Consider the following 27,572-nt stretch of genomic DNA (forward strand, 5'->3'; position numbering starts at 1 on the left):
ACTAAAGGAAGGAATGCACGTTTGTTACATAACACACGTTACAACACAACTAACGTAACAACCTGGGGTGACAAAGACACTTCCCCTTGACTGAGTTCCCAGAACTCCACTCACCCCCACATAGCAGTAGAGAGGGCATGACGATTACAGGGGTAAAGGTCACCTTCAGAACTTCCTAACACCCTCTCTATCGGTGTGCCCGGAGTCTGCGTATACACTGATACTAATCATTTGATAATTTTTCTTAACAAGCACTTGCATCCATTGTGATATATATATATATACGTACAGTACAATACATACACATACACATACGTCGTGTTGACTGGCTTCACTGTTGTAAGTAGTTCCCAGTGGTTCTAACTAGATTTTGTTTAGTCCAAGAAGCTTGACGTTTGCTTCACGTTTACTTCTCGGGAGAGTCTTCGTTAGCACATCCGCTTTCATCTCTGTGGTAGGGATGTATTCCGTCTTGATTTTGCCCTTTTCTTGAGCTTCACAGGAGAAGTGATACCTGATGTCAATGTGTTTACTTCTCTCATGATGAATGGTATTTTTGCTCAGTTGAATTGCGCTTTGACTGTCGCAGTAAATTATCGTTGGCGTATTGACAACTTTCAAACTGCATTTCTCTTAGCATCCTTCTCATGTGGATGACTTCCTTGGTCACGTCGGATAGAGCCATGTACTCCGCTTCCATCGTCGAAAGCGCAACAGATTTTTGTTTTCTTGATTGCCAACTGACGGGTCCGTTCGCTAGTATTATCATGTTACCTGATGAAGACTTCCGGTCGTCAATATCTCCGGCCCAATCTGAGTCCACATATGCGCACAGCTTCTGATCGCACTTCTCGTAATGTAGGCCGTAATTTACAGTTGCTTGAATGTATCGCAGTACTCTCTTGGCCATTTTCCAATGAACAATACCTGGATTAGAACAGAAACGGCTTAACATGCTAGCTGCAAATGCCAGATCTGGGCGTGTCGAGTTCGCCAGATAAAGGAGTCCCCCGATAAGTTCTCTGTACGGTTTTCCTTTCATTTCATTCATTTCACTCTCTGACTGTGGAGCCATCTCTTTTGTTAATTTTTGATTTGATTCGATGGGTGTTGCAACTGGTCAGCATGCTTGCATATTAAACCTTTTTAGGAGATCTTTAGAGTACTTTTCTTGTGTAAGTTTGTAAGTTTCATCTGTCCGATGGTCCCTTCTCTTTCTATTCGTATTCCGAGAACTTCACTTGCTACACCCAAGTCTTTCATTTTGAATTCTTTCTGAAGAATGTGTTTGATTTTTCTTATCATCTCTAGGTTGCGTGAGGCAATTAGCATGTCATCAACATAAACTATGATGACAATGTTGTCTCTGCCTTCATTTTGAGTGTAAGCACAAGGATCGGAACTTGTTCTCTTCATGCCTATGCTTAGGAGGTAGCTGTCTAATTACTTGTACCATTCGCGTCCTGCTTGTTTTAATCCGTATAAGGGTTTAGTTAATCGGCACACCTTATCGTCTCCTGCTTTTGTTTTGAAGTGCTCCGGTTGTTCCATATATATTTCCTCTGTTAAGTCACCTTGTATGAAAGGCGTAATTACATCCATTTGGTGTACATGCATTTCGTTTTCTATGCACCCAGCGAGGAATGCTCGGATCGTTTCATATCTTGCTACTGGTGCGAATACTTCTTCAAAGTCGATTCCTTCTCTCTGTTCATATCCACATGCAACTAACCTGGCTTTATAGCGATCGATGGTGCCATCCTGTTTTCTTTTTATTTTATATACCCATTTATTTGAAATTATTTTTCTGTTTTTTGGGCGTGGGACTAATTCCCATGTATTATTTTCCATTAAGGACTGATATTCTGAATCCATGGCATTTAACCATTCCTCTCTATCTTCTCGGCTTAATGCTTCTTTTACACTTGTAGGATCTGGCAAATCGTCACATTTTGCGATATCTGCTACTTCATTATACACCTTCTTTCGGTCTTCCAGGTTTTCCACTTTTAATTAATCGTGGGCGACCCGCTTTGCGTTTTGGCTGCGGATCTAGTGTTTCATCATCATGTGAAGGAATATTTTCATGTGTATCAGTGGAAGGAACATTACTCTCATCAACTTCAATGTTTTTCATGGTTGGTGTTAAATGTAAAGGTGCACTAAACAAGTCCTGTCTGTCTTCGGTTTCTAATTTCTCGACGAAACGCACATCTCGAGCTTTTATGACAGTTTTAGTGCCTTGCTCCCACAGTCGGTATGCCTTTGACTCTTGTGAGTACCCAACTAGAATGTATTCCTTTCCCTTTGGTTCAAATTTGTTCCTCTTCTGTCCCTTTTTCAGAGCGATTGCTTTGCTACCGAAAATTCTTACAAATCCAACGTAAGGTTTATTTCCAGTCCACAGTTCGAATGGGGTTTCTTCTTCTAAGGTCCTTGGTGGGACAACGATTTCTTATATAGGCTGCTGCGTTGATAGCCTCTGCCCATAGACTCTGAGGTACCTTGGATTGAATCATCATGCATCTCGCCATTTCAACGAGAGTTCTGTTTGCTCGTTCGGCTATTCCGTTTTGTTGAGGAGTGTGCTCAACTGTCAACTGCCTCCTTATCCCTTTTTCTCCAAGATAATTAGTAAATTCTTTTGATAAGTATTCTTTTGCATTGTCAGTACGAAGCCTTTTTATTCTCTGACCAGTTTCGTTTTCGACTCTTTCCTTGTATCGTTTAAATGCATTGAGTACTTCAGATCGGTGTCTGAGCATTGCTACTTCGACGTAGCGTGTTTTGTTGTCGATGAATCTCACAAAATACTTAGAGCCGCCTAGGGATTCCACACTCATTGGACCACATATGTCAGAATGGACTAATCCCAGTATAGTTTTCTCTCTCGTGTTGGACGACTTAAAGGGCAATTGATGAATCTTTCCTTTGTAGCATGTTTCACAATCAATTCTATCTTGTGTTTGTTTCAATGTCATTCCATCTACCATTTTTTTGCTTGCTAGTTTCTTTAAATCGTTGATGTTTAGATGACCAAGTCGTTGATGCCATCTCAGAAGATTGTCACTTTCTTCTGCGTTCAATACTGCGTCAGATGTAGTTTCTACTACGTACAGCTGATCTCTTTTCTTTGCTATCAAGGCGATGGAACCATCTTGGCGAGTAACAGTTGCAGATTCCTTTTTGAATGTGACAGAATATCCATGTTCTGTTATTCTCAGTACAGATATCAAGTTGTTTCTCAAATCTGGAACAGCTATCACGTCTTGTAGCTTAATTGTATTTTTGGTATTGTTGACACGCACGTTTATATTAATTGTTCCAGTCCCAATGGATCTTAATGCATCTTTTCCTGCATTAAGATTACTTATTCTTGTATTTCTTTATGGATATCTTGATTTATCTCTATAAATTTCGTACGGTCGCTACACATATGTGCGGTGGCTCCACTATCAAGACACCAGTCTGTTGAGTTTAGAGGTTGGGCCGTTTGTACTGTGACCGCCATGGCGTCATTCTTTTTGTGTGTATTGTTCCTTTGCGAATATTTGTTATTACTTCTACATTCAGCTGCACGGTGGCCTGGTTTATTACATATGTAGCATGTTCCTGTGAATTGTGAAGAAGAACGATTATTTTCTTTTGGGTAGTTTTGTCGGAAAGAACTTTTCTTTTGTTTCGATCCTATGTACAGTGCACTTTGTTCGACTAAACACTCTTGCTTCTCTTGTCGTCTTGTTTCTTCTTCAATTAATTTTATTTTTAACAATTCAGGTTTCGGTATGTCGTCTCTGGACTCAATGGCAATTCGAAATGTCTCGTATTCATCGGGCAATGAATTTAGTAACATTATAGATAGTAACTCACTTGGAATTGGGATACCCGCTTCTTCTAATTGTTCAGCTTTTTCCATAAATTCACTTACATGTCTCGACATTGATTGTTCAGTTCCCTTTTTCATCTGATAAAGCTGTCTGTATAGTACTGCCTTTTTAATTGGACCTTTCGATTTATGTATACTTTCCAATTCATCCCATGCTTCTTTGGAAGTTTCTGCCTTCTTTACGTGGCTCAACTGGTTCTGCTTAACGCCTAGTAAGATTAATGCTAAAGCTTTTTTATCTCTTATTTGCCAATCTATTCGTTCAGGATCAGCGTCTGGTTTTTCTATGGATCCATTTACATACAACCAAAGTTCATTAAAAACAAGTATACTCCGCATTTGTAACTTCCACGATTTGTAATTGCCATCATCCAGTTTATCTACATGCTGTGTCCCCACACTATTCATGGCGTTGTTCGTTGTTCAAACGGGTTATGCCTTTCGTAGCGAACAAGTATATATCACTTACTTGAATCTCCAATTAGATTCGTTTCATATGGTAAGCCTCGATCATCAAACCGTTAAATCAACCATGCTCTGCTACCATGTCAGAATATGTGGATATAACGAAAGGGTTGTGTCTAGCTTAAACAAAGAAACATCGGACTAAAGGAAGGAATGCACGTTTGTTACATAACACATGTTACAACACAACTAACGTAACAACCCGGGGTGACAAAGACACTTCCCCTTGACTGAGTTCCCAGAACTCCACTCACCCCCATATAGCAGTAGAGAGGGCACGACGATTACAGGGGTAAAGGTCACCTTCAGAACTTCCTAACAATTAACACGAAGTAAACCCAGAAAACTACACGTGGCAAGTCAGTTTTTCAGGCACAAACCCACGACTAACTGCTAGTGTTCACTGGTTTTATGCACTTGGCCACTGATCGGCACGCGCGTGCGCGCACACAGTATAAATGACAGTCAACCCAATACACTAGTTTTCAAACAGTCTGCCGAATTTTTATCGGGTTAAACAAGCTTCCTACAAAGCTTAATAATCAAAAACAAAGCGATTTGTTATTGATTATTAAGTAGCCATAATTTAGCCCAATAAAAATTTGGGCTGTCATTTTTTTTTTTAATTTTTAAAGAGACTTCAAAAAGTTTCAGGTTAACACTAAAATTAATAATAGATGTGTAATTACATTATATATATTTATTCAGAATGGAAATATCTTTGAATCTTTTGCCTTTCTGATATTTTATTTTTATTATTATTATTTTTAAATTTGAGAAATATGTATCATGTAGTCAGGAAAAACTTCCTAAAATGTAAAAAATAACTTTTACATTTTAGGAAGCCAGCAAAATATTTTTCTACATTTTATTTATGCATTTTCATAGTTTAAAAATTTACAATCCAAATGCTGAACATGTTAAATAATATATTTTTAAGAAATCAATTCATGAAATTTATTAACATGAACGAGTAATTATAAATTTAAAATATAAAATATTTGTGCGTAATTATATTTTAAAATATACAGTATAGTATATCAATAGGAATGAATAGAGTTTGAGGTTGTAAAATTAACACTTTGTATTATCAAATGCCAAAATTAATGTACATTTGCTTGTTTTTTTTATTATTTAAATAGAAACCAGTTGAAAAAGTATCATTCTTTTAATCATTAATCAAAATTATGAATCATTAATCATATTTATGTTTAAATTTCATGTTTATAAATCATCAATAAGAATTAATACTTGATCTAATCTATATATAATCTTGATTCTTAAATTATTTTTGGTTGTAGCTATTCTAAACTATTGTAATTATATATTGATGATGATAAATATGAATAACTCAATTTTATAGCTTTGTTTATACATTTGATAATTCATTAATTTGGAAAAAATTTATATAAAATATATGCTTAAAGTTGAGTCATTTTATTGGTATAATTAAAAAAAGTATTAAAGACTATTTAATAGTTGAAGCTATAAAAACACTAGATACAGTTAAGTCTGTGTAACTTGGAATTGCATGCGACTATAAATTTTCTCTCATTTCCATCGTAGACAGGCCGGAAAAGAACATGGTCACTACATATATTTTTTACCAAATTTCAATCTAGAAGATATTTATTATATAGAAAGTAAAATATATATCCAGGTATATATTTTCAATTGAAAATGTATGTGAAATTTATTTGCATTTTCTTAATGAAAATGTAAACTTTTAGACATCATCCTGGCATAACACATTTTTGTTCATGTCTCACGGGTTCTGTCTTAGACAAGAAAAAATTTAACAGCAATGCCAAAATAATTGCTAATTTTGGTTTTCACAAGTTTCCATCATAGAGAGATTCCGCTTCATCCAGGTTTTGCTGTATAACCAACTACTGTACAATTTGATGCTAGCATGTAGCTAATTTGTGATTGAATGATAGCATTTTTCAGTACTATAAACTATTAAATATTGAAAAATTACTCTATGTTATCCTGTATTATTTATAAAATCTTTAGAGTGGCAAAGGTCTTTTGCCACTCTAAAGGGTTAACTCTAAACTATCAACAGGTTATGCTGGAGTCTGTAAGAAAACAGTTTAAAATTTTGAGCTAGTTTTCCAAAGGTTGACAATTTGAATATATCAGCTGTCAGTTTCCCAAGTTTTCATCTTAATAATAGATGGAAACTTCCATCTTTGACAATAGATGATGTAATTTACCTCCTGTTTACGACCTTTTTTCTCGTCTTTGTAGTTTTTATGACCCACTCAAAAAATTCAAAATTAATTTAAATGTATTTGTTTTGATTGCTTATATGTCTTTTCTGTCTTTGATTATTTCATTTATTTTTTTTCAAATAACATCAGAGATAAAAACATTAATCTTTAAATATAGTTAATTTAACTTAATATATTAAATTATTGCAATGATTAATTATTTGTTCAGTTAATTAGTTAATTAATAACTATTTCAGCATTAATTACTCGTCTCCTACTTTGAATAATTGATCGTGTAATCAATTATTGTGATACCTAAGTCACTTCTTAACATATCAAATGTTTAACCACCATATTGCAATAGTTTAAAATTTTAGAGCAGAGATGGTAAGCTGTACTGATTCTACCTACAGTATTGCACAGGTTTACTTTTTAGCTGCCAGATTCTTATTCAGTTTTTATCTCCAAGTGATTCTAAAGTCTATTTACCGTTATAAAATGAATATCTGGAATGGTTTATGACAGAGATGAGGAAAGCTACAGTCTTTGGATTATATGTAGCCTTTTGTGGCTTCTAATACTGCATGATAAATGTAGAAATAAGATTTTGGGCATTTGTTTTACTTCATTTTTCAGATAAATAGAGTAAAAAGTAACATTTTAATATTTTTGAGCTTTATTTTTATTGTGAGACATCTTGTGTATCTATGTCAAATGAAAACACTTATACAACATGCAATACAATGTGGCATTGTGCCTTCTGAAATGTTCTGTGGCCTCCAATTAAAAAATGGTTCACCTCTGATCTTGGGGTTTGAGTCGGCTAAAACCATCATTCTCGTACTAATACTTAAGAATCAGTAGATCGTATATCTATTATTTCCATTTGTCTTCTGAATATACAATGAAACTTTTTAACTTTAGTTTTTTAATTAATATTTTAATAATTAATAGATATTGCACTGTAATAATATAATTTACAGTAATTTCCATATCATAATAAACTTGGTAACACTAGTGAGGAGTTTCAAGTATTATCTCTAGAGCACGGTAAATAAATGTTCGAGATTTAAGTGCTTCTCGTAACGTGTAGCAACGCAGCAAATCTACTTCTTGCAAATAAACTTTGATCCCCATAATACATAATAAATTTATTTTCCAGAAAAGGGAAAATAGAAATAATATTTGTTTATTTATGATACACAAGATCTGTGATGTATGTAGAGTAAGAAACTTCATTCTATAATTTGATTTGTAAGCTATACTGATTCTACCTACAGTATTGTGCAGGTATTTATTAATATTCTCCAGATATATTGATTATTTATTAATATTCTCCAGAATTTGTCCTCTTTCTCCCAGTTGAGAATTCATTATCCTTTTTACTTTCCATTGACATTTCACTTTAATTAATGCATGTTTTGTCAGAAGTATGAATTAATTAATACATGTTTCTAGAAAATTGGAAAAGTTTTTTTATATATAAAGTGCTTTTTTTAAAATAACTTTTATAAGAACAACATTTCTCTGATGTAATAATGTTTTCTCTTCCATGCAATTCATTTATGAATATGAAATTTCATTATAATTAAATATTTATTTTATATAAGTTTTTATAAACTTATACGAACGATTACAATTTAAGCTATCGGCTTTTATATAAATCAAAAGATGCATTTTTATAGAAACAATATTATTTTTATTATTAAAGTTTGTTAAATTCTTAATTTATTAAGTTCAAGAAAGGATAATGAGATTTTATTGAACAAGTGTAGGTTTAATTTTATGTATTTTGTTAAATGTTTATGCAGGGTTGTTCAAAAGTCAGTTAATTAAGATATATATATAAGAAAACTTAAAGGTAGATTTATGAAAACTTACTTTGAATCATGAACGACAGCTATGTACTGTTGTTTGTGATTCGATTGCATCGTTAGAAACAGCCGTGGACACCAAAAATTTTCTGGGTGGGTAAAGCTTGGAGACAAATAATTACATCAATAGGTTTTATTTAATTATTTAATTTTTTGGCTAGATTCACAAATATTCCATAATCTAGAATAGAGTATTGTATCAATACAAAAGATAAAGCATCCCAACGGTAATGGTTACATATCTCAATCACTTCTACAATTATAATTTATGAAATTTTCTACTGATCTACTCAATCCCAAGAGGCAAGTGTCCGTTTGCTCCACTCTGCGGATGTCTGTAGAAACGACTGACTCGTTGTTCTTAAAATAATTTTAGATACATTGCTGCTGACTGACTTTTGATTGTACATTCTTGCTGAAATAACATTAAATTTGGAAGGATAATTAAAACGGTTTTATAATTTAAAGTTAACAGGAGTAATTAATGTTATAGAAAGTTAAACACCTTAACTTATTGAACAAATATTTATACTTCATTAAAACATTTTAGGCTTTTCTGTAATTTCTAATATATCTGTTGCTTAAAAAAATGATTCAAATGGAATTAAAATTTAAAATATTTATAAAAGATAAATTTAAACTGTTTCTGTATCGACTATTTTTGTTATATATAAATAAATAAATAATATAAAATATTAAAGAGTAGTTTATAAGTTGTTATTTATTTGGAGTATTGGATTGTTGACGTTTGGTGTTTTGTTATGACGATCAGACGATGAAGTTTCAAAGCTCAGAAAACACTCAGATTTGAAGTGATAGTGTATGAGTTTATCTACTTTAAGTAAAGCATATATTTTATCTTCTTTGCAAGAAGTGAAAGACAACAGACTAAGAGAAAGACCTCTAAAAAGATTATAAAGAGAGACTTCGGAAAACTAGGAAAAGAGAGAAGTCCGAGGAAGACACGGAAGAAAATTGTGTTTACAACCAAGATCCCCGAAGGCTCATAGTACAGAAGAAGAAGAAGAATTTTATGTTTTTTGAAATTACAGAACTTTAAGAAGTGTTTGTGAGTTATCATTTTTGTATTCAATATTTCAATTTTATATTTTTTATGTAATAAAAAAGAAAAAAAAGATTAAGTAATAGAGACAGTTGAATTGTTTATTTTTTATTATTTTCTTCTATCTATACCACAAATATTGTGTTATTTTTTGTCAAAATCATTCACAGTTTCTATTCACAAACTATAAAAATTGGAATGGTTATATTGGCTCCATGCATAAAAGGCCTGCATGCATGTTTTGGCACATTATTATGATTCTGGAAACAAATTTCTTTCTTTTTTTTTATATTAGAAGCATGGACGATTTTGTACTTCATAATAACAGTAACAAAAATAAATTTATATCACAAACTACGCAAACTTACGTACAAAAGCAGCGAACGAAACTCTTAAATTCGTACCTCGTATACAAAATTTAACAGAATTTAAACAATTAATAGCAATGTAAGGTTAAAGTATATACATACATATTAAAAAAACAATTATAATTTTAAAAAATAATTAAAAAAAAGAATTATTTCAAATATAAATTTATAAAATCAGCTACTATAGTTATTTCTAAGAATTCAGATTATTATTATTATTCATTATTATTATTATTAGTAGTATTATGATTATTATATTATTGAGCATTCACATTCTATGATTAATAACAGCATAAAAATTGTAATATAGTAGACAATATTATATATCCAAAGACGATTTCTGCTATTAGATAATCAAAAAATTAGCAGATTATGCATTTGCATGCAATTTTAGCAAAGCTTGAATGAATGATGTAAGACAATTACATAGTATCTAACTTCTATTGATGTACCATTGACAAGACAGATGTTTTTTCTTTTTTAATTTGTACTAATACTGTTTTAATTATAGAAAATAATCGAGAAGTTTATACATTATTTTAATACGTTTATATAATAATTAACTCATACGTGATGTCAAAACTAACAAAAATTTTTATAATAAATAATGTCTTAAATTATTTATTTAGCTGTTTTTTTTATTATTATTATTATTTAGAATGTAATTTTTAAACTAATTATATATATATATATTTATTTTTTTCCAAATGTAGGAGATATAATTCTATAAAGATTAGCATTCGTTGTATGTTCTTTTTTTTATTTTATGTACAAAAAACATCCCATTTTATACACTACTTCACTTTAAAACATAGCAGACTTTCATTATTATAAATAACAATTTTTAATTTGATTTTTTAGATATTTTTTTAAATTCGATTTCTTTAATTTTTTTAACTTATTTATTAAAAAATAAGTTTATAACATCTTAACAATTTTTAGCATTAAATAAGATATTTTTATGCATAGATAAGTTAAGTTATTTAGAAAATTTTATTTATTTATTGATTTATGCTTTCTTTTTTTTTTGTTTTACTTTTTGCAGAGATTCAATACATTTAATTAATGGCATATTCCTGAGACAGATTTATTAATCAGATAACCTGATAACTTATTTGTTGAGTGGTGAGATGCAATACTTTTTAACGAAATTTATAGAATTGGAGAACTCGGTATTTATCGAATACCGAGAAATTTGGAAGAATCAATCAGGAAATTTAGAAAATATGTGTTATATATATATATATATATATATATATATTTTTTTTTTTATTTAACTAGAAATATATCGGGAGTTGCGCCGATGTAAAAATATCGTTTCGAATATTACTGACGACGATTCGTTTTATCGTAATCACAAAAATTATTAAAATTTTGGATATTTTTCTCCCTTAGCATTTTTTTTTTTCTGTCTTATTTTCAAAAAGAATAATTGCACTTTATAAAATGAGATATAAGTAGTTTGGAATGCTAAAAAATAAGCTATTTTGTCATAGGTTTAAGTCTGCACTTCTTTTTATATCTTTATTATATGTGTGTGTGTATATATATATATATATATATATTATATATAATATAACTTTTCAAATGGTTATTATTTATTAAAGTATTCATATTTGTACATAACGGTGCCAGTTTGTTGGATTTTTCTTTCATTTGATCGTGTTGAAACAGGCACCACTGTAAATCTGTATGTATGTATATATGTCTGTGTGTGGATATATATATATATGTGTGTGTGTGTGTGTGTGTACATATATATATATTTAAGCATAAAAAATGATTATATATATATAATGTGATTGATGATATCTTTGGCACAAACAAGCAAATTCTAGAGCAGTTTAACAATGTGCTTTGACAAAAACAACCAATGCTGCTGAACTATCTTAGCTCTGGTTTTTGTAAAAATTTCTATCTACTCTACAATCGCTTTATACTATAACATGTGATTACATAAACATCTTGTGGTACGTCGAATTATTTCCAGACGCGACAAATCATAAAACTGTTTCGATTTCTGCTATTTCTGTCGTAGATGGAGTTCTACAGTATTTGTGATAATACGGATGAGCCGGCAGATAATTTTCGTGGGAACTTGCAAAAGCTGCCGTAATATCACGAGCATGGAAGTAATGTTCACTCGAAGACCTATCGAAAAGATAAAAACATTTTATTAATGTATCAAATGTATAAAGGGTGGTCTAAAAAACCATTATAAACACTAATTGCTACTTAATCATATATTTTTAATTATGTTTCCATCTATTTTTAAAAAAATATGCATCCTAATTCAGCTCACAATTCATATGCTCAGGTAGATCGAGAACAAAAAGTGATTAACCGATTTTTTGGCCACTTTACATATCATTATGTAGACGTGTATTCGCATTCTGTTCTTCCTATTGGATAAGGGGTGGTTCAAAAGTTGCTATTTTATTCAAATAATTAAATTCTTAACAATAGTATTTATCACATTTCCACATAATTCTAAACACTGTTTATTATTTGCAAGTGCACTAGGAATGCAGTAAACAAATACATGATTAACCAATTTAGGGTCATCATATATATATATATAAAACTAATAAATTCTCTTATTGCATATAATAGTATTTTCCGGTTTAAAGAATTAAAATGTCACTTAAAAAATAATGTCTAAAATATGAAATTTTAATGAAGTAATAAGTAATAAATTATTTATTCTGAGTCATTAAATTGATAGTTATTTATAAAAATATTTTAATTTTTTTCCCTTCATAAATTTTAGAAGAGAATGATGAATAGAAAATGTGCTTTAATGAATTTTTTCTAGGGGATTTAATTTATGGTTCTAGTGGCAGAATATTTGCATTAACTTAGTTTGCTGTTAAAATTTGAAACAATTCCAAGTATGGAATTTAATTAGAAAATATGATGAATTTGCTTCAGTAATAGCGGGAAGAGAAATTCCTTTTAGAGTTTCAAATCAAAATAAAATGCATGCAATTTTCGCAACTATGCAATTTATACACGCACACATATATATGTATATAAAGGTAGATAATGAAAGAGATCCATCTTAACTTTTTGCTTGAAGTTTTATTTACCACTTGTAATTTTTAAATTAAAAGATAAAATATAATTAAATTTAAAGAATGATATGTTTTAAAATTTAATTATATTTAGATATTTATCACCATAATTTTAGACTCGAAAACATTTATTTTATCAATGCGTACTTATGGAAAAATGTCAATGTTTATTAATAAAACTAAATAAACATTTATAATATAATTTAAATGGAAATTTTAAATGATTTTTCTCTTTGTAAATATATTTAAATTTAACTTTTCTAGAAAATTATACAAATATCATAAGAGCAAATGTTTCCTTATTTATAGACAAACAATTATTTGTCAACAGAATAAATTATAAAATTCAGTTAAATGTGATTAAATCCAATTAATTTTTATGTTAAAATCTGTTATATATATATATATATAATTTATACAGGGAAAAAAATAAAAAGTTATTATAGAGAAATGCTAACTTGAAATAAGTTTTGACTGTATAGAATAGAATTTTACAAGTCTTATTCGAATACTTATATTTACTTGGCACATCTCTTCCGTTGTTCGAAACTCGATTTGCCATTCATATTGACAAGCGTTATTCGCAACTCGTAAAAAATGGTTAATTAACTGGCTATGGGCCACCTGTATATTCTCATCGTACGGATGCGTATTCTCGTTACGCGTCTATACTAGAGTCGTCAAAAGTCGGTTAACTATCGTAATGGCTAAATTGCTGTCTTTTTGAAATACTTAAATACTTAATTGTATTTAACTTGGCATACAATTCATATAGACAAGTATGTCCAAAACACACAAAAACCATGCTTGGTTTTTGTGTTTTGGACTTCTGTTAATGCATATAATTTTATTTTCCAGTTTAAACAATTAAATAACAATCACAAGTACTTTATAGTATACATTATCAATGTACACTGGTAGAAAAAATAAATAAGTATTCTGGAATATAATTTAAATGAAAATTTTATATGTTTTTCTTCTATGAATAGATTTAAATTCAAATTTCCTACAAAAAATCACATGACAAATGTTTTCTGTCTTACATACAAATGATCATTCATAAACATATTAAACTAATTAGTGAATAAATTATAAAAATGCAATTAAAAATGATTAAATTTAATTTTTATTTTTAAAAATTGTTTATTTAATATATATAATTTATTTTAAAAAATAAATAAAAGATCATTAAAGAAATCAAATAAATTTTGTTTAATCTAATACTTAGGTATATTATTGTCAAACATTATTAGGAAAGTTATTGCTATCGTTTAACGCTCGACAATATATAAAAATGTCAAAATTATTAAAAAATTTTACGGAAAATATTTAAAAAATATATGTAGTTCTCCAACAATTTTATATACCGTCGAACTTGTCGACGACGGCAATAACCGTCGAAAACGCTCGTCAATAATGTATTAAAAGCGTCGAATTAACGAGACTTGTTTGCATTTCTTCAATTTAATTGCCGTCATTTTAAAGTATTCGGATTCGTTTACTTTGAATGGGATTTCGCATTTAAATAAATTAATGCCGGAATTTTATTCTTCGTGTATATTTTTTCCGTAGTTAAATTGAATCCGTCCGACTTATTTTTAAAATATTCAACTATTTAATTCAGTTCGAAAGAAATCAATCAAAATATTCGGCGAAGTCGGAAGCGAATATTTTATATATATTTTATTATATTTTTTTTATTTTGCATGTCATCTCTATCCTTGTTATCAATGATGGATGGTTGCCATTGGAACAGTAAAAAACCAAGATGCAGAGACCTTGAATTTGTTAGTAAGGAGACTCGGCGTGCAGTGCAGCGATGCATCATCGATTCCGTACTCCACAAGAAAAATGTGTACTACCAATTCAAGATTTATTCTTCTTTTTTTTTTAAATTAAAATTTTTAAAGTTTTGACTTTATAATAAGTATGTGTAATGATTTTTATATTTAATTTTTGAAGTTTAAATTGCTCATTATGAGTAAAAGGAGGAGTAGGAAGAAGAATTAGGATTTACTTAGACAATTTAAAATTAATTATACACTAATGAATGGAGACTTGTAATTTCATGTTAAAGAATTAGTAACAAGAATTTTGAGATGAAATTTGTTTTTGTTTTCTTCACTTAAACATGGAAGAGAATTGCATAAATTTTACATTAATTATTTTTCCGTGGGGATTATCTATATAAAAACTATATAAAATCCTTATTTTTTAAATTACATTACGTTTAAAAACTTTAAAATTGTATTGATATTTTTGTTAATTAGTTTAATTTAATTGAATTACTCAATATTATTATATTTAATCCTATTTTATCACTTTTTACTGAAGTATATCAACACACTTTTTTTTTTTACTCATAAACCAAAAAAATAAGCTTAAGGTTAATAAATTTCTACGTGATTTGAGTGATTTTAAAACAAATTTCTATTTTTTAAAGATATATTTCAACTCCATTTAAATAGAAATCTCTGTTAGAGATGCTGTTTTGTAACAATAAAATATATCTAGTTTCACTACTCTGTCGGAAAATTTTTCCAAATATTGCAGCTTAGTCTTACGACGAACTCGTATCGGTATTATACACACAAACCATATTGATAAATCAAGTAAATTGATTTATCTTTCATACTTTCACTCCTATCCCATTTGAAATCCTCGTAATTTATGAAGCAGGCAGTTTAAACTGTAATTTAGCCAGGAGGGAGTATTTTAGAAGTTTGATTCTAGATAAAAATCAATGGATCTAGAAGTGTATTTTTCTCTTTTTTTTTTTTAATATTTTAGAGTCCATAAAATATTACGTTGATATTTTAATAAAAGAAAAGCATTCGAGATAAGACAGAAAATCCATTTAAATTAAGGTTTTCAATAAAGATATTTTGAATTAAAATTTTATAAATTTGCTCGAATATGTAATTATAATTAAGTAAAAAATTAAAAGATTAGTTAATTATAATTAAGTAATAATTTGAATAAAGTGAAATAAATTTAATTTGCTAAAATTCCTCCTTTTATAATTTCAGAAATATTGCTTCAAATATTAATGAAGGAATATTAAAAGTTAATTGAACAAAGTATCCAGTTGAATGAATAGAATATAAAGAAAATTAAATATAGAAAAAGTAAAAGAACTTATAAAATATTTTTTACAATCGTTTCTCTTCAATGAAATTGAATTTTAAAGCTGTAAAGATTGAAATTTCGCCTAGAAAAACAGCCAGAGAAAATGGATAATTCTTGATGGATGAGCCTATTTATTTTAAAAAACTTCAGCTGATAAAAGTATAATTACGTTTTATTTTATAAATGAAAAAAAAGAAGAAAATAAAATTCTCCAATGGTCTACCTAAAGATTCATTAAATATATACAAAAATTACAGAGTATTTTGTACATTTTTAAACCATAAATAAATCACTATTTTGACTTCAATACTATAAATTAAATAGAAGATACCATAAACTTTTTAAACGTGAACCATAAAAAGAGGAGAGGAGTGAATACTTTACTCTTTTATAGCTTGTGTACAGTTGAAAGATATGACTAAACTCTATCTGGTTCCTAAATATACAACATAAGCGACCAGCACATAGACTAGGAGAATTGCCAGATGTTCAGGATTGATCTAAACAGCACAGAAATTTCATCTTTTGTCCAGCATTCGTGACACAAACTGTGATGTTGGACAGACTGAACTTTGCTAAACTAATATATTATTTAGTCACAAACATAAGAGGCCACCTCCAAAACTTATTAATTTTCCTCTACTCTGGTAATTTGTGATTTTTCATTGTCATATTCGCCAATTAATTGCACTAGAATCGATTTTTTTTTTTTTTTATTAATGTTGCATCTTGTAAATGGAGAAGATCCGTAATTTTCATCCTTTCTAGGATGCAATTTACAATAATATAAATGGATTTTTAATATATAATTTGTTTTATAACACTTTTTAAAGACACAAATGTCATTTTTATAGCGAATTTTCGATTCAAATCTTTTAAAAAGAAGTGTAATTTTGTGACTTTTTCGTTATAAAAATTCATCTTTTTTGTAGCTGATTTCTCCAGTGATGCGGATATTTGATAATTTACTCCTTTTACTACAAGTATTATGCGATTATTTAAGAAAATAATTGATTAAAGTCACACAAATTGAACTAAAATTCCTCATAAACAGAATATTTCTTTAAAATTTAGGTATGGAAGCGGCCTAATCTACGAAGGAAGATGAAATTTATGCATAAAATTGCACGAAAAGTCGTAATTTAGCCAGGAGAGAGTAAAATTAATGGTTTTAGGAAACCTTTTCTTTCATTCTTAACATTTCAATCTCTCCGAATTTGGCATCAATAAAGAATACCGTAGTCTACCTTCGAAGGGATCGCGAACTATCGGTTGGGAAACTGAATACAGACTAATCTTACTTGGCATTACACGGAATATCTTTCGATCCTAATCGAAAAATATTCGATATAACTGCAAGTTTCGGTTGATGCGATTCTCAATTCAAGTTTTATTATGGATGGCTAAACAGATTTGATAAGATATGGTCGGTATTTTGACCACGTTGGTGATTGTGAAGGGATAGTTTAGATATAAAATATAGTGCCAACTGAAATATAGATTTCGTAGCTATTTTTATGTCGTTAAATTCTGTACCAAGTTATATATTATTCTATTTTTTTGATACGGGTTTATATACATATCACGTTCCCATGGTTAAATTTTTATAGCAGCACTTCTCTAGTAAGAAGCTTAATATTTTATATATATATATATATATAGAGAGAGAGGCCCTACGAATTAGAAAGGCCTGTCATTTACGTGGCCTTAAAAACCGATTACAAATGATTCGTTCCATTGTATTTATGTACACGTGAAGACGGAGGGCCCCAGAAGATAAGTGAGGATCAAGAGGCCTCTTTCGACTTCTTAATGTATATATTTAGAGGGTATAAATATAATTCTAATGGAAATTATACCGTACCGATAAAAAGAAGTCAAGAATATTTGGTAAAATTATCGATTTTTTGGTTCCTCCGTGCGGTTGAAGTCACTAATTCTCTTCCACTATATTTAGCATTAAGTAGGTTAGTTTTAGATGGAAGAAAGACTTTTATGGCTCGTCAATCGAATTCTCACTCTTAGAGGACGTCCTTGATTGATGCGACGTATACGTCTGCTCAACAGATTCTACTTCTATGAGAGATACAAATGGTTTGCAGAAACGTGAATTTATTTATTTATTAGATTAAATTGTTAAAAATTGAATCCTCTATCCATAGGATGAGATGATTTAGTGAATATGTCAAAAGAACATATAGATATATATAACTTAAAATCAATAGGAGGATAAAGATTGCTTTTCTTGGATGCTGACAGCACTTAACACGCATCCGAACATCATAGCTTTTAGAGAAATATTGAATGATTTATTTTAAAGTGACAATGAACATTATCAAGAAAAGAATGAAAGAAATTTCTAACCCGAAACACTAAAAAATCTATTGTCTTTTTTATATTTACGGTTAAAAATTTTCTTTTCCTTTTTTATCGATTGTGTAATGGAATGCCTGAAAGATTTCTGAATAATAAAACAACAGAAGAACAAGGACCGTATATTTAGTTAATTGTAAAAACTACCAGTAATTAAGTAGAATTAAATAGAATAAATTTTGTATTTTGTAAACATTTAAATGAGTTTTTTTATATAATTAAAATAATCGAAATCAAACACGGTAAACAATTTAAGCTCGCTTATACGGGGTGTCCATAAAGTCCGTGTACAATTTAAAAAAGTTTATAACTTTATTAGTATTTGTGATAGAAAAAAATCTGTAAAATGTATTAGAAAGCTTAATGGACTTAGTTTTAAGTAAAATTATTTAGTAACTCTTCAACACAACAATGTAACAATTTTTCGAAACTAAAGTAGAGAACTACAAAATCGTATTACCCTTTGTATTACTAATAATGGTGGACGTATGGAAACTTAATAAAATACAATAAAACAATTAAAAATATATAGATTTTTTCTTATTTCCAATACATTCTACATAATTTCTCTATCACGAATACTAATAAAGTTATAAATTTTTAAAATTGCACACGGAATTTATGGACACCCTGTGTCTACCAGAATAGGTCATATAACACTCGAATTTTGTATTTTTGTCAGTAATTTATTGTATTCTTTGGCAGTTGGTGCAAGAAGACATTTTTTCCCATTAAATTCGAACGTTTTCTTTATCAAATTACGTTAATATCACGTGCGTAATGATGCGGTGTGGATGTAACAAAAATGGCGGGCGTTACTTCGAAACAGAATAGTTTAAAAGATCACGGAGTGATTTCCTGGCTAAATTTTTTCGCTAGTGTCAATATTTATTCCTTCGTACAGCTTAAGCTTCTTATATTTCTTGAAAAAAAAAAAAACAGTTTAAACGATCGTGTTTCGAAGTAATGCGCCATTAAGAATTCGCGCTCGTTTACAATAGGCGCCATTTTGTCACCTCTAGCATCGCATACATCATCTGTACGTCCCGTCATTGTAGAAACCTTTATTTCGTTCAATAATCGATACATTACTTCCATTGTACAATATTTCTAAAAATACACACCAGATAAAAACCGTGTCTACTTTAACATATATTTATTCTTCTCCTACTAACTTTTGATCAAATTCAGCAGCTGTAAGCAAAGAGTCACGGATCCTTCATACAGTAAATTGCCCCGATTAACTACTCAAACAATAGATTTTACTAATTATGACGTATCGTAACGTATAACGTCGATTCTTTCTTACGTCAGACAATGCCAGACTGCAATTTTTATATAATTTAAAATATATATATGCTCTCGATTTCGAATTAGTGTCTTGCTCCTGTGGACATCGTCATACACGTAACTCCATTCTGGGGAAGTTTTTGAATTGAAATCACGTGACTTTCGTTATATATCTGAAGTTCGGTGGCATATATTGTCTTCCAGACATCGCCCGTATCACACAAGTAAATAAATAAATAAACGATACCCGGGAATGAAATTAAAGAAATTGGGAATTTAATTAGAAAAACAATATATTTAGACTATTTACTGTAAAATTTAATTAGAATATCGCTATAATTGTTATCGATAGAGGCTACAAAGAGAAGCGCTTACACAATAATCCCTCCAGTTAACTACTACAAATTGATAGAAGCATTTAAAGTTCCGCATCATTTAACTTTGTATTTTTTGCTTTTCTCTCCATTAAAATCATTTATTTTAGTAGTCTCCATCGTTTTCTGGGTCTATATCATTCGTAATTAAAGTCTCCTGGTGTTTGTAATTCTTTATTCCCTTCATTCTCTTCAAGTTTAGTCTTTAATCGTCTTGATCTTTGCTGATCTTCTCTTGCAATCCGTCTGTATGCCCGTCTTCCCTTAATATCGAGAACGGTATCAGATAGATGAAAGTATATATATAAGAAATTTCGGTCTGGACCGGATATCACGTAATTTCAATCCAAAAATTTTAACCCAGAACGGAGTCACGACTTTGTGTTGTCAGGGAAAGTATGATGTACAGGGGCAAGCCACTAAGTTATCTCCGTTAACTAACTTGAGCAACTCTGCGTGTCGAGATATTTATCAAACGAGTACATACAGACACACGAACCGACTACTAGCATCACCTCTGTCAATTATTGAATATTTTATAATTCGAGATTGTTTATGAATAAAATATAAAGTATTTATTTTATAAATTCCACTTTTCAAATTTGATTTACATAAATATTATTAAATATGCATTTTTTTAACTTTAGAAATTTAAATTATTAATAAACCTAAGATTAATTCATTGAATTTCTAGAGTTTCGATAGTTCCCTATTATATAAAATTTAATTAAATATATATAAATTAAGGTTTAAAAGTAATAATAATTTATTAATAAATAATTTTTTAATTATTATTTTTCTTTTATTTTTTAGTTTTTAGCTTCAGGAAAATTATCTGAAAAGGTAGGAATCTTGCAGATTTATCAGGGAATTTCATCAGGATGCTGCAAATGATCATAGAAAGAACACCGGGATGCAGCAATCTTTCAAGATCTTGATACTCGGTTATTATCAAAGGAACGAGTGACATCGTTAAATAAACTAATCTAATTTAGTTAAATTATTATTTTATATATTTTATAACGTCTCTTCGACTAAATTATTCAAAATTATGTTAAAATTTTGAAGTATTTTATCTTTTATGTCAGCTTGTACGATGGTCCCCCCTTCGAAAAGCCGGCACTCGTCACATCTTTTATTTATTTAAATAGCTCAAAATTTGATAAATTACTATTTTTTTCGAGATTTTTAACTATGTTAAATACGAAGCATGCCACACTTTTCTTTTAAAACATTAATTACTTTCACGTAAAAGAGAGAGGAAAGGGTGTAGAAGTGCCCATTCCATGATATTTTACTACATTTAACTCGACCAAAGCGTTATATTGCCAATGGTATCGACAAATTTTGTGACGTTTTCTTAAAAACACATTCAAAATAGCATAACAAAGCTATTTCTGTGTCGATAAGAGGAATTCATAGAAGTAAATTACTTATTAGTTCATGCACAATTTATCAAGTAAGGAAGGAATTTATCGCCGATTATACAGGAAAAATTTGCAAAAATCGATTTGTAGATCGTTCTATTGGCAAGAATAGTGTAGGAAATCACTTAAATATAACCATATCTATAATATATACCAGATAAAATGTCTAGAATATCCGTCAAAATCTAGAATACGCACCATCAGCGACAGTTTAGAACATTAAAAATGTATGAAAGAAAACAAAATAGAAATTAAATTTATAGAAAATATCAATAAATATCAATTCTAGAAATTGTAAATAAATCATTTTCTGCCTTTTTTCCCCTTATTTTGTGTGTTTAGTGAAAGAAAAGTCCCAGTTGTTCTCTCCTATTGAATGTAAAATTCGAATCCCATTTGATCCATAGAGGGTTTGATCGAAAATCGATGGATAGATAAATAAAGAAAACAAGATAATAGTAATCTTGTTTTTTTTATATTGCCTCTTTTTTAGATAGTGGCAGCATTGATTATACCTTGATTTTGCTGTGTCTACTAGAAAAGTTAATTCACTTGAAAGATCGTATTTTATTTTTCTGATGAATCGCCTCTTTTTCTTTAAAAAAAGAAGTCTTTTCTCTAGGGGTTTTTGGTGCTCCGTTAAAAAAAGAACATCTTTTGGCTCCAAAAATTCTACTCTGTAAGCTGAGAAGAAAGATTTTTGTGTTTCTAGAACCGTAAATGTGTAATGATTTCATCAAAAGTTCTGATTCTTAGAAATTGGAGTTTTTTGGATTATTTTTGGTGTTTTGGATCACTTTTTGGTACTTCATTTGGTTCCAAAAAATGCCAGCTCGTTAGCTAAGAAAGACTTCTGACTGTTTGTACATAATCATACCCTTAAACATCTACAATTCTAATAGTTTTCTAAATTGTAATACCTTAGGATGGTGTTTTTAGAAGATTTTTCTTGATTCTTTCAGATGCAGATGCGAGATTGCAGAAGCTGGAAATGATACGAGTAAAAGAAACAGAATTGGGAATGTTGGATTCTAGTATTTATTGTTGGGAACCGTCCATCTGCGTATGGTTCCCTTAAGGGTCAACGACAAAGAAAGACGATAGAACAAAGAAGAAAAACACTTTATAATAAAAGGAGTATTAAAGGAAAACTAAGAGCCAATTCCTTGTGGATATGTTAAGAGACAAAACGAATTCTTTACTTTATTCTATCATAAAACTATTCAAGTGCTTATACGGCATTATCTAGAGAAGTATAGACGCTATTTTTGTGAAAATTCAACACAAAAACCTCAAAAATTTCAAGAATTAATGCTTAAAAACTAGAAATTTCAATTCGTTTTATTCGCCCGGTTGTCTGTCTACGCTCGAAGTTTCTTAGAAACTAAAAAGACAAGAGTAACTTCACGTGGAGTTTCGTATCGAATTTTGCTCATTTAACCTTTTCTAGCTTTTATAACTAAGAAATTTTGGATGAACAAACAGACGAGCGAATAATATTACGTCTTCCTATTACGGAAACTAGAATGGGTGTAAATTTAAGAGGAAAACTTCAGAAAATTTCCAAGAATTTGACTTAAAAAATGAAAAATTTGAATTCGTTTTATTGGCCATCTGTTTGTCTGTCCACAAAAATTTTCAGAAAGTAGAAACTGAAGAAAAATTGCGAATAGAGGTTCGAAAAATGCAACGACTGGCACGCATTTATACAGAATTCTTACCGAATTTTGTTTATTTATTCCTTTCTATTACTCATAATAGCGAGATGTAATATTAAATTACTTAAAAAATTAATTATCTTCATCATTTTTTATCTTATCTGCTTAAAAAAACGTGTTTATTATCGCATTTTTTCAAACTCCTTTCTCATTTTCTAGTTTCCGAGAAAACTCGAGGACAGACAAACAGACGGCGGATAAAACAAATGCAAATTCTTTATTTCTTTAGCAAGATTCTTGGAATTTTTTGGATTTGTCGTATTAAATTTACACCCGTTTTAGATTTTACAATATCAGGACGTAACATTATATTCGCTCGTCTGTTTGTCTATCAGCGAGATCCCTTAGAAACTAGAGATCGAGGGGGAGAAAATTGCGAATGGGGGCTTCTATCGATAGAAATGCAATTGTCTTATGGGTGTTACTCATAAAAATAATAATTATATTATTAAGCAAAATATATATATATATATATATATATATATACATATTAAATTCGATTCGAATCGATTAAACGAATGCAGATGAAGTTTTTTATCGTAAAAAATTGATGCGAAGTTTAAAGCTATGGCAGCATCGTTAAAAATACAGTCACTTATGTGTCTGGTGTGAGCTGAATACTTATTATTGTTTTGCTGAATTTAAAATAAGAGATAAAACTAAATTTAATATACTTTCTATCGCTCGAGAGCTTCATTAATAGTCTATACATCCCTATAAACTCTATACATATATAGGGTGGTCCGAAAGTCCGAAAGTTAACCATTGTGATGGCTAAATTACTCTCTTGTTTCAATACTTAAGCGATCGTGTCTACGTGTTGTTTTAAACTCGGTTTACGCCCGTTCGCATGTCTGTCCTTATAATCTTGGGTTTTATTATTTTAATAGCATAATTAGAGGAGTTTTTACGATTCGAAAGAGGAATTTACGCATTACAATGGAAAAAAACGTGTTAATAACAATGGACCAGCAAGGAATTGCTTAACTTTCTCGGTAACATTTGGTGGTGTCATCTGTTATCACATTTTATTAGAACAACTTTTTATATTTTTAACTTTTATAAAATGGCAAAAAGTTTAATTTTGAGGGTAGGGGGATGGGTTTTATAAAAGATTTTAAATGCTAATAAGTAAACTCGTCATTAATTCCGACCCTACCGGAGGTATACACGAACCTCTTTATCTCTTCACCCCTTCGACCTTTACTCACCAAAATTTAATAGCAGCAATCTCCCTAATAAACAAACCTCCACGCAAAATTTCAGAAATTTTCGGCAAAAAGCACAAGAGTTATCGAGCTTCAAAGAGGGTGAACAAAATCGTGCCCCCCCACACCAACAGGAAAAAAACCCTCGCATATCTGGACATTTCGAGTCCAAAAATGTAAAAATCTTGGGGGGTTCATTTTATGGCACATCACCATACTTTTCCTCTGTTATATCTAACAGAGTTTTTATGAAGAAGATAGGAAAAGAATTTCGGTTATATCTGGCGCCATTTTCACTATAAAATCAATTTGATGCAACAGTTTGCAAAGATAAGCGAGCCGACATCTGTATCACTTTTGATCGATATCCTTCGAGTAAATAGCTTATCAACGACAATAACGTTATTTCCTTCGACGATAAAATTTCAATAACCTGTTAGTTATAGCCAGTAAGCCGTATTTAATGGTACAAAATCTTACATTTATGCTCCGACTTCACCTTTCGCGTACCATAATTAAAATAATGTCATTAATTATAATTAAATCGCCTAGTTTATGCTATTAGTTAAACAGAAAATTAGAAATTAGCTTATCATAATTATATTTTCCTATTTTAATTATTATTTAATCCAGAATAACAAATCAAATTTCGAATTTTTGGTTCGAAATTGATGGCATCGCCATTTTTTTTAAAGTCACAGATTTATGATTTTCTCTATTTATTTACTTTCGTAATTTATTATGGGCATTTTTAAGTGTAGATGATAATCGAGAATGCCCATAATTTTGGTGCAACAGTTTGCAACCGATATTCTGAGCATTTATGGCCGTAGAAAATCACCAATAACTCTCGTAATTATGTATCCCGACGATCCTGGTTATGGAAAAACTCAAAGAATTGTACCATAAGCATTTATTCTAATTATTTTATAATATAATATTGTAAATGATCAATAATTGTGTCGTATTAACTTTCAGGGATGAATATTGCTGAGGAATTCTACTTTAAATACTTTCTTCTATTCAAAATGTCTTGTTGTATCGTGGATACTTGTAATGCAACTCAAGTATTTTGTGTACTGTAAAGTATTTTAACTGTTATTAACGAAGAAATTTCTGTCCATTCTTGAACGTTCTAACTCTGGATCACTTATAATTATTTACTAATAACCCGATTTTGCAAACCCCGATATAACAGTGGATTAAATGCTTGTTCCCACGCATTGCTGAAGAGAAAATGTTGTATTTCAGACAGTGTGGATATTAATGCCCGAAATGGCCTCAGTTATCGCTTTTCCTGTTATATCGAGGGTCAACGGTGCATCTGTTAAATTCTTCTATTGAAATTGCCACATACACTACAATTATTTGAGTTTTTCTTCGTGGTTTGGAGTGATTTCTCTTGATCATACAAGGCCATGCGGAGAAGCCTCAGACCATTTTGCCCCTCATCTTTTGACACTGTCTAGCCTGACCTTTTGAATTGCAATTTCTCGAGACGACATCATGAATTGATATCTTAACTCAAGAAATCACAGAGAAATATCGTATAGTTCTTCAACAATTCCGCATTTGTCAAAGACAGATGATGTCAGGAACAGCCTTAACAAAAGAAAGTTTAAATAAATTATTACATGCATATTTTCAAATGGCATATATGAAATTTATCGTTTGTCATAAAGGTATAACTAGCGTATTATCATATTTATGTTTAACAATAAGAATTTTAATGGCCGACACGTAGCAGCAATTATCACAGTAAGGTCGAAACTATACGTCTGTGCCATAATGGCACAAATATATTAACTGTGTCTTCACTATTGTGAACATATAGGACATAATGTGCATACTTTATATACTTTACCTATTTTGTATATATAAAGGCTTGTCAAGCACACGAGCTCAAACTTCTGAAGAATTTAATAAAGAAGGGATGAAGAAGAGAGAAAACGAGAAGTCAATAGTGGTAGCAATACACGAATTTCTTTTTTCGTGCATATTTATATGCCTTATAAATAATACTAAAGTAGGGCCTATACTTTAATTTTTTTACATAATCTCAGATCTCGATAATGCCTAATATCAACCACTTGTTATAACCCAAGAAATGAATAAAAATGATTATTTTTAGCTATAATACCGTGTATAAAATCTTGCATTGTATATATAATATAATTTTAGAAACTATTGTCTGTCTGTATGTCAAATACCGCATTTCACGATCGAAAAACTGTCAGGTACCACACGAGATAACCCTTCCACAGTATGTAGAATACTGTGGAAGGGTTATCTCGTGTGGTTATTTCAAAACGAATTTATGGAGTTATTACGTTGCTTCTACAGAACATCTTGTGACGTGTATCGTTACATATAATCCACAAGTTGCACTTCGTAACCCCAAAATTAATGATGGAGATTGTGTACGTGACCATGCAAAAGCAAGAATTATTACAAGACGACAAAGTAAACAAATTTCTTGATACGAGTGGATATACGACACTAAATGCAACGATATACGACACTAACTTTTGTATATGTACAAGCTCTTGTACATATACAAAAGTTATGGCTTGTCCGAAATTTTCTAAAGCAATTAAAAAGTTCTAGAATGTTTTACAATATTCCATGGCACAAGAGAGATTTTGATGCCCTTGACCTAAATTTTGAATGTATCGTAATTAAATTCATATTCGTTGTAAATTCGTTGGGAACCGTTCCAATTTTCATTTTTTTGCTCTAAATATGAAGTAACCTACATTTTGTTCGTTGCTGTAGAAAGATCTATAGGCAAATCGGCCATATTTGCTGGCGAAGCGTTCAACAGATACTTAACTAACCATTAATGTGTTACACGAACGATGCCAACTGCTCATCGCACGCATCCGTAGCGTGTCCGTTCAAGATGGCTGTCGTTAACAGATTTAAACGTCTTCTATAAATTTTAAGGTAAATGAAAAACAAATCAATCATTCTCGTTTAAAAAGAAGAATAATCGATAAATCGTAATTTAATTTATTTCCTTATCTAAAATAGATAAAAATTTAAAAACTACGGGACTTTCAAGCGTGATAAAATCGAAGATATGGACGAATTTCCACAGATAACTG

At 30.1% G+C, this 27,572-nt stretch overlaps 2 protein-coding genes across 2 annotated transcripts in view; both read right to left on the minus strand.

Annotated features, from left to right (window-relative positions):
* Nucleotides 1-538: 538 nt before the first annotated feature.
* Nucleotides 539-1,075, minus strand: LOC136976965 (uncharacterized). Its single transcript, XM_067272366.1, has one exon. The coding sequence runs from the start codon at nt 1,073-1,075 to the stop codon at nt 539-541; it is 537 nt and encodes a 178-aa protein (XP_067128467.1).
* A 10,438-nt stretch (nt 1,076-11,513) lies between these two features.
* Nucleotides 11,514-27,572, minus strand: part of LOC136976945 (glutamate receptor ionotropic, NMDA 2B-like) — a 74,463-nt gene continuing 58,404 nt past the window's right edge. The window contains exon 17 of the mRNA XM_067272343.1: nt 11,514-12,023. Coding sequence (XP_067128444.1) covers nt 11,873-12,023 — 151 coding nt within the window. The 3' untranslated portion in view covers nt 11,514-11,872. The remainder of the gene's footprint in view (nt 12,024-27,572) is intronic.

The sequence above is a fragment of the Centruroides vittatus genome, unplaced genomic scaffold, assembly GCF_030686945.1.
Source record: "Centruroides vittatus isolate TY-2023 unplaced genomic scaffold, ASM3068694v2 contig_436, whole genome shotgun sequence".
Taxonomy (NCBI): domain Eukaryota; kingdom Metazoa; phylum Arthropoda; class Arachnida; order Scorpiones; family Buthidae; genus Centruroides; species Centruroides vittatus.

Coding starts and splice junctions, on each gene's coding strand:
- LOC136976965 (XM_067272366.1), bottom strand. CDS start 1,075: ATGGCTCCACAGTCAGAGAGTGAAATGAATGAAATGAAAGGAAAACCG.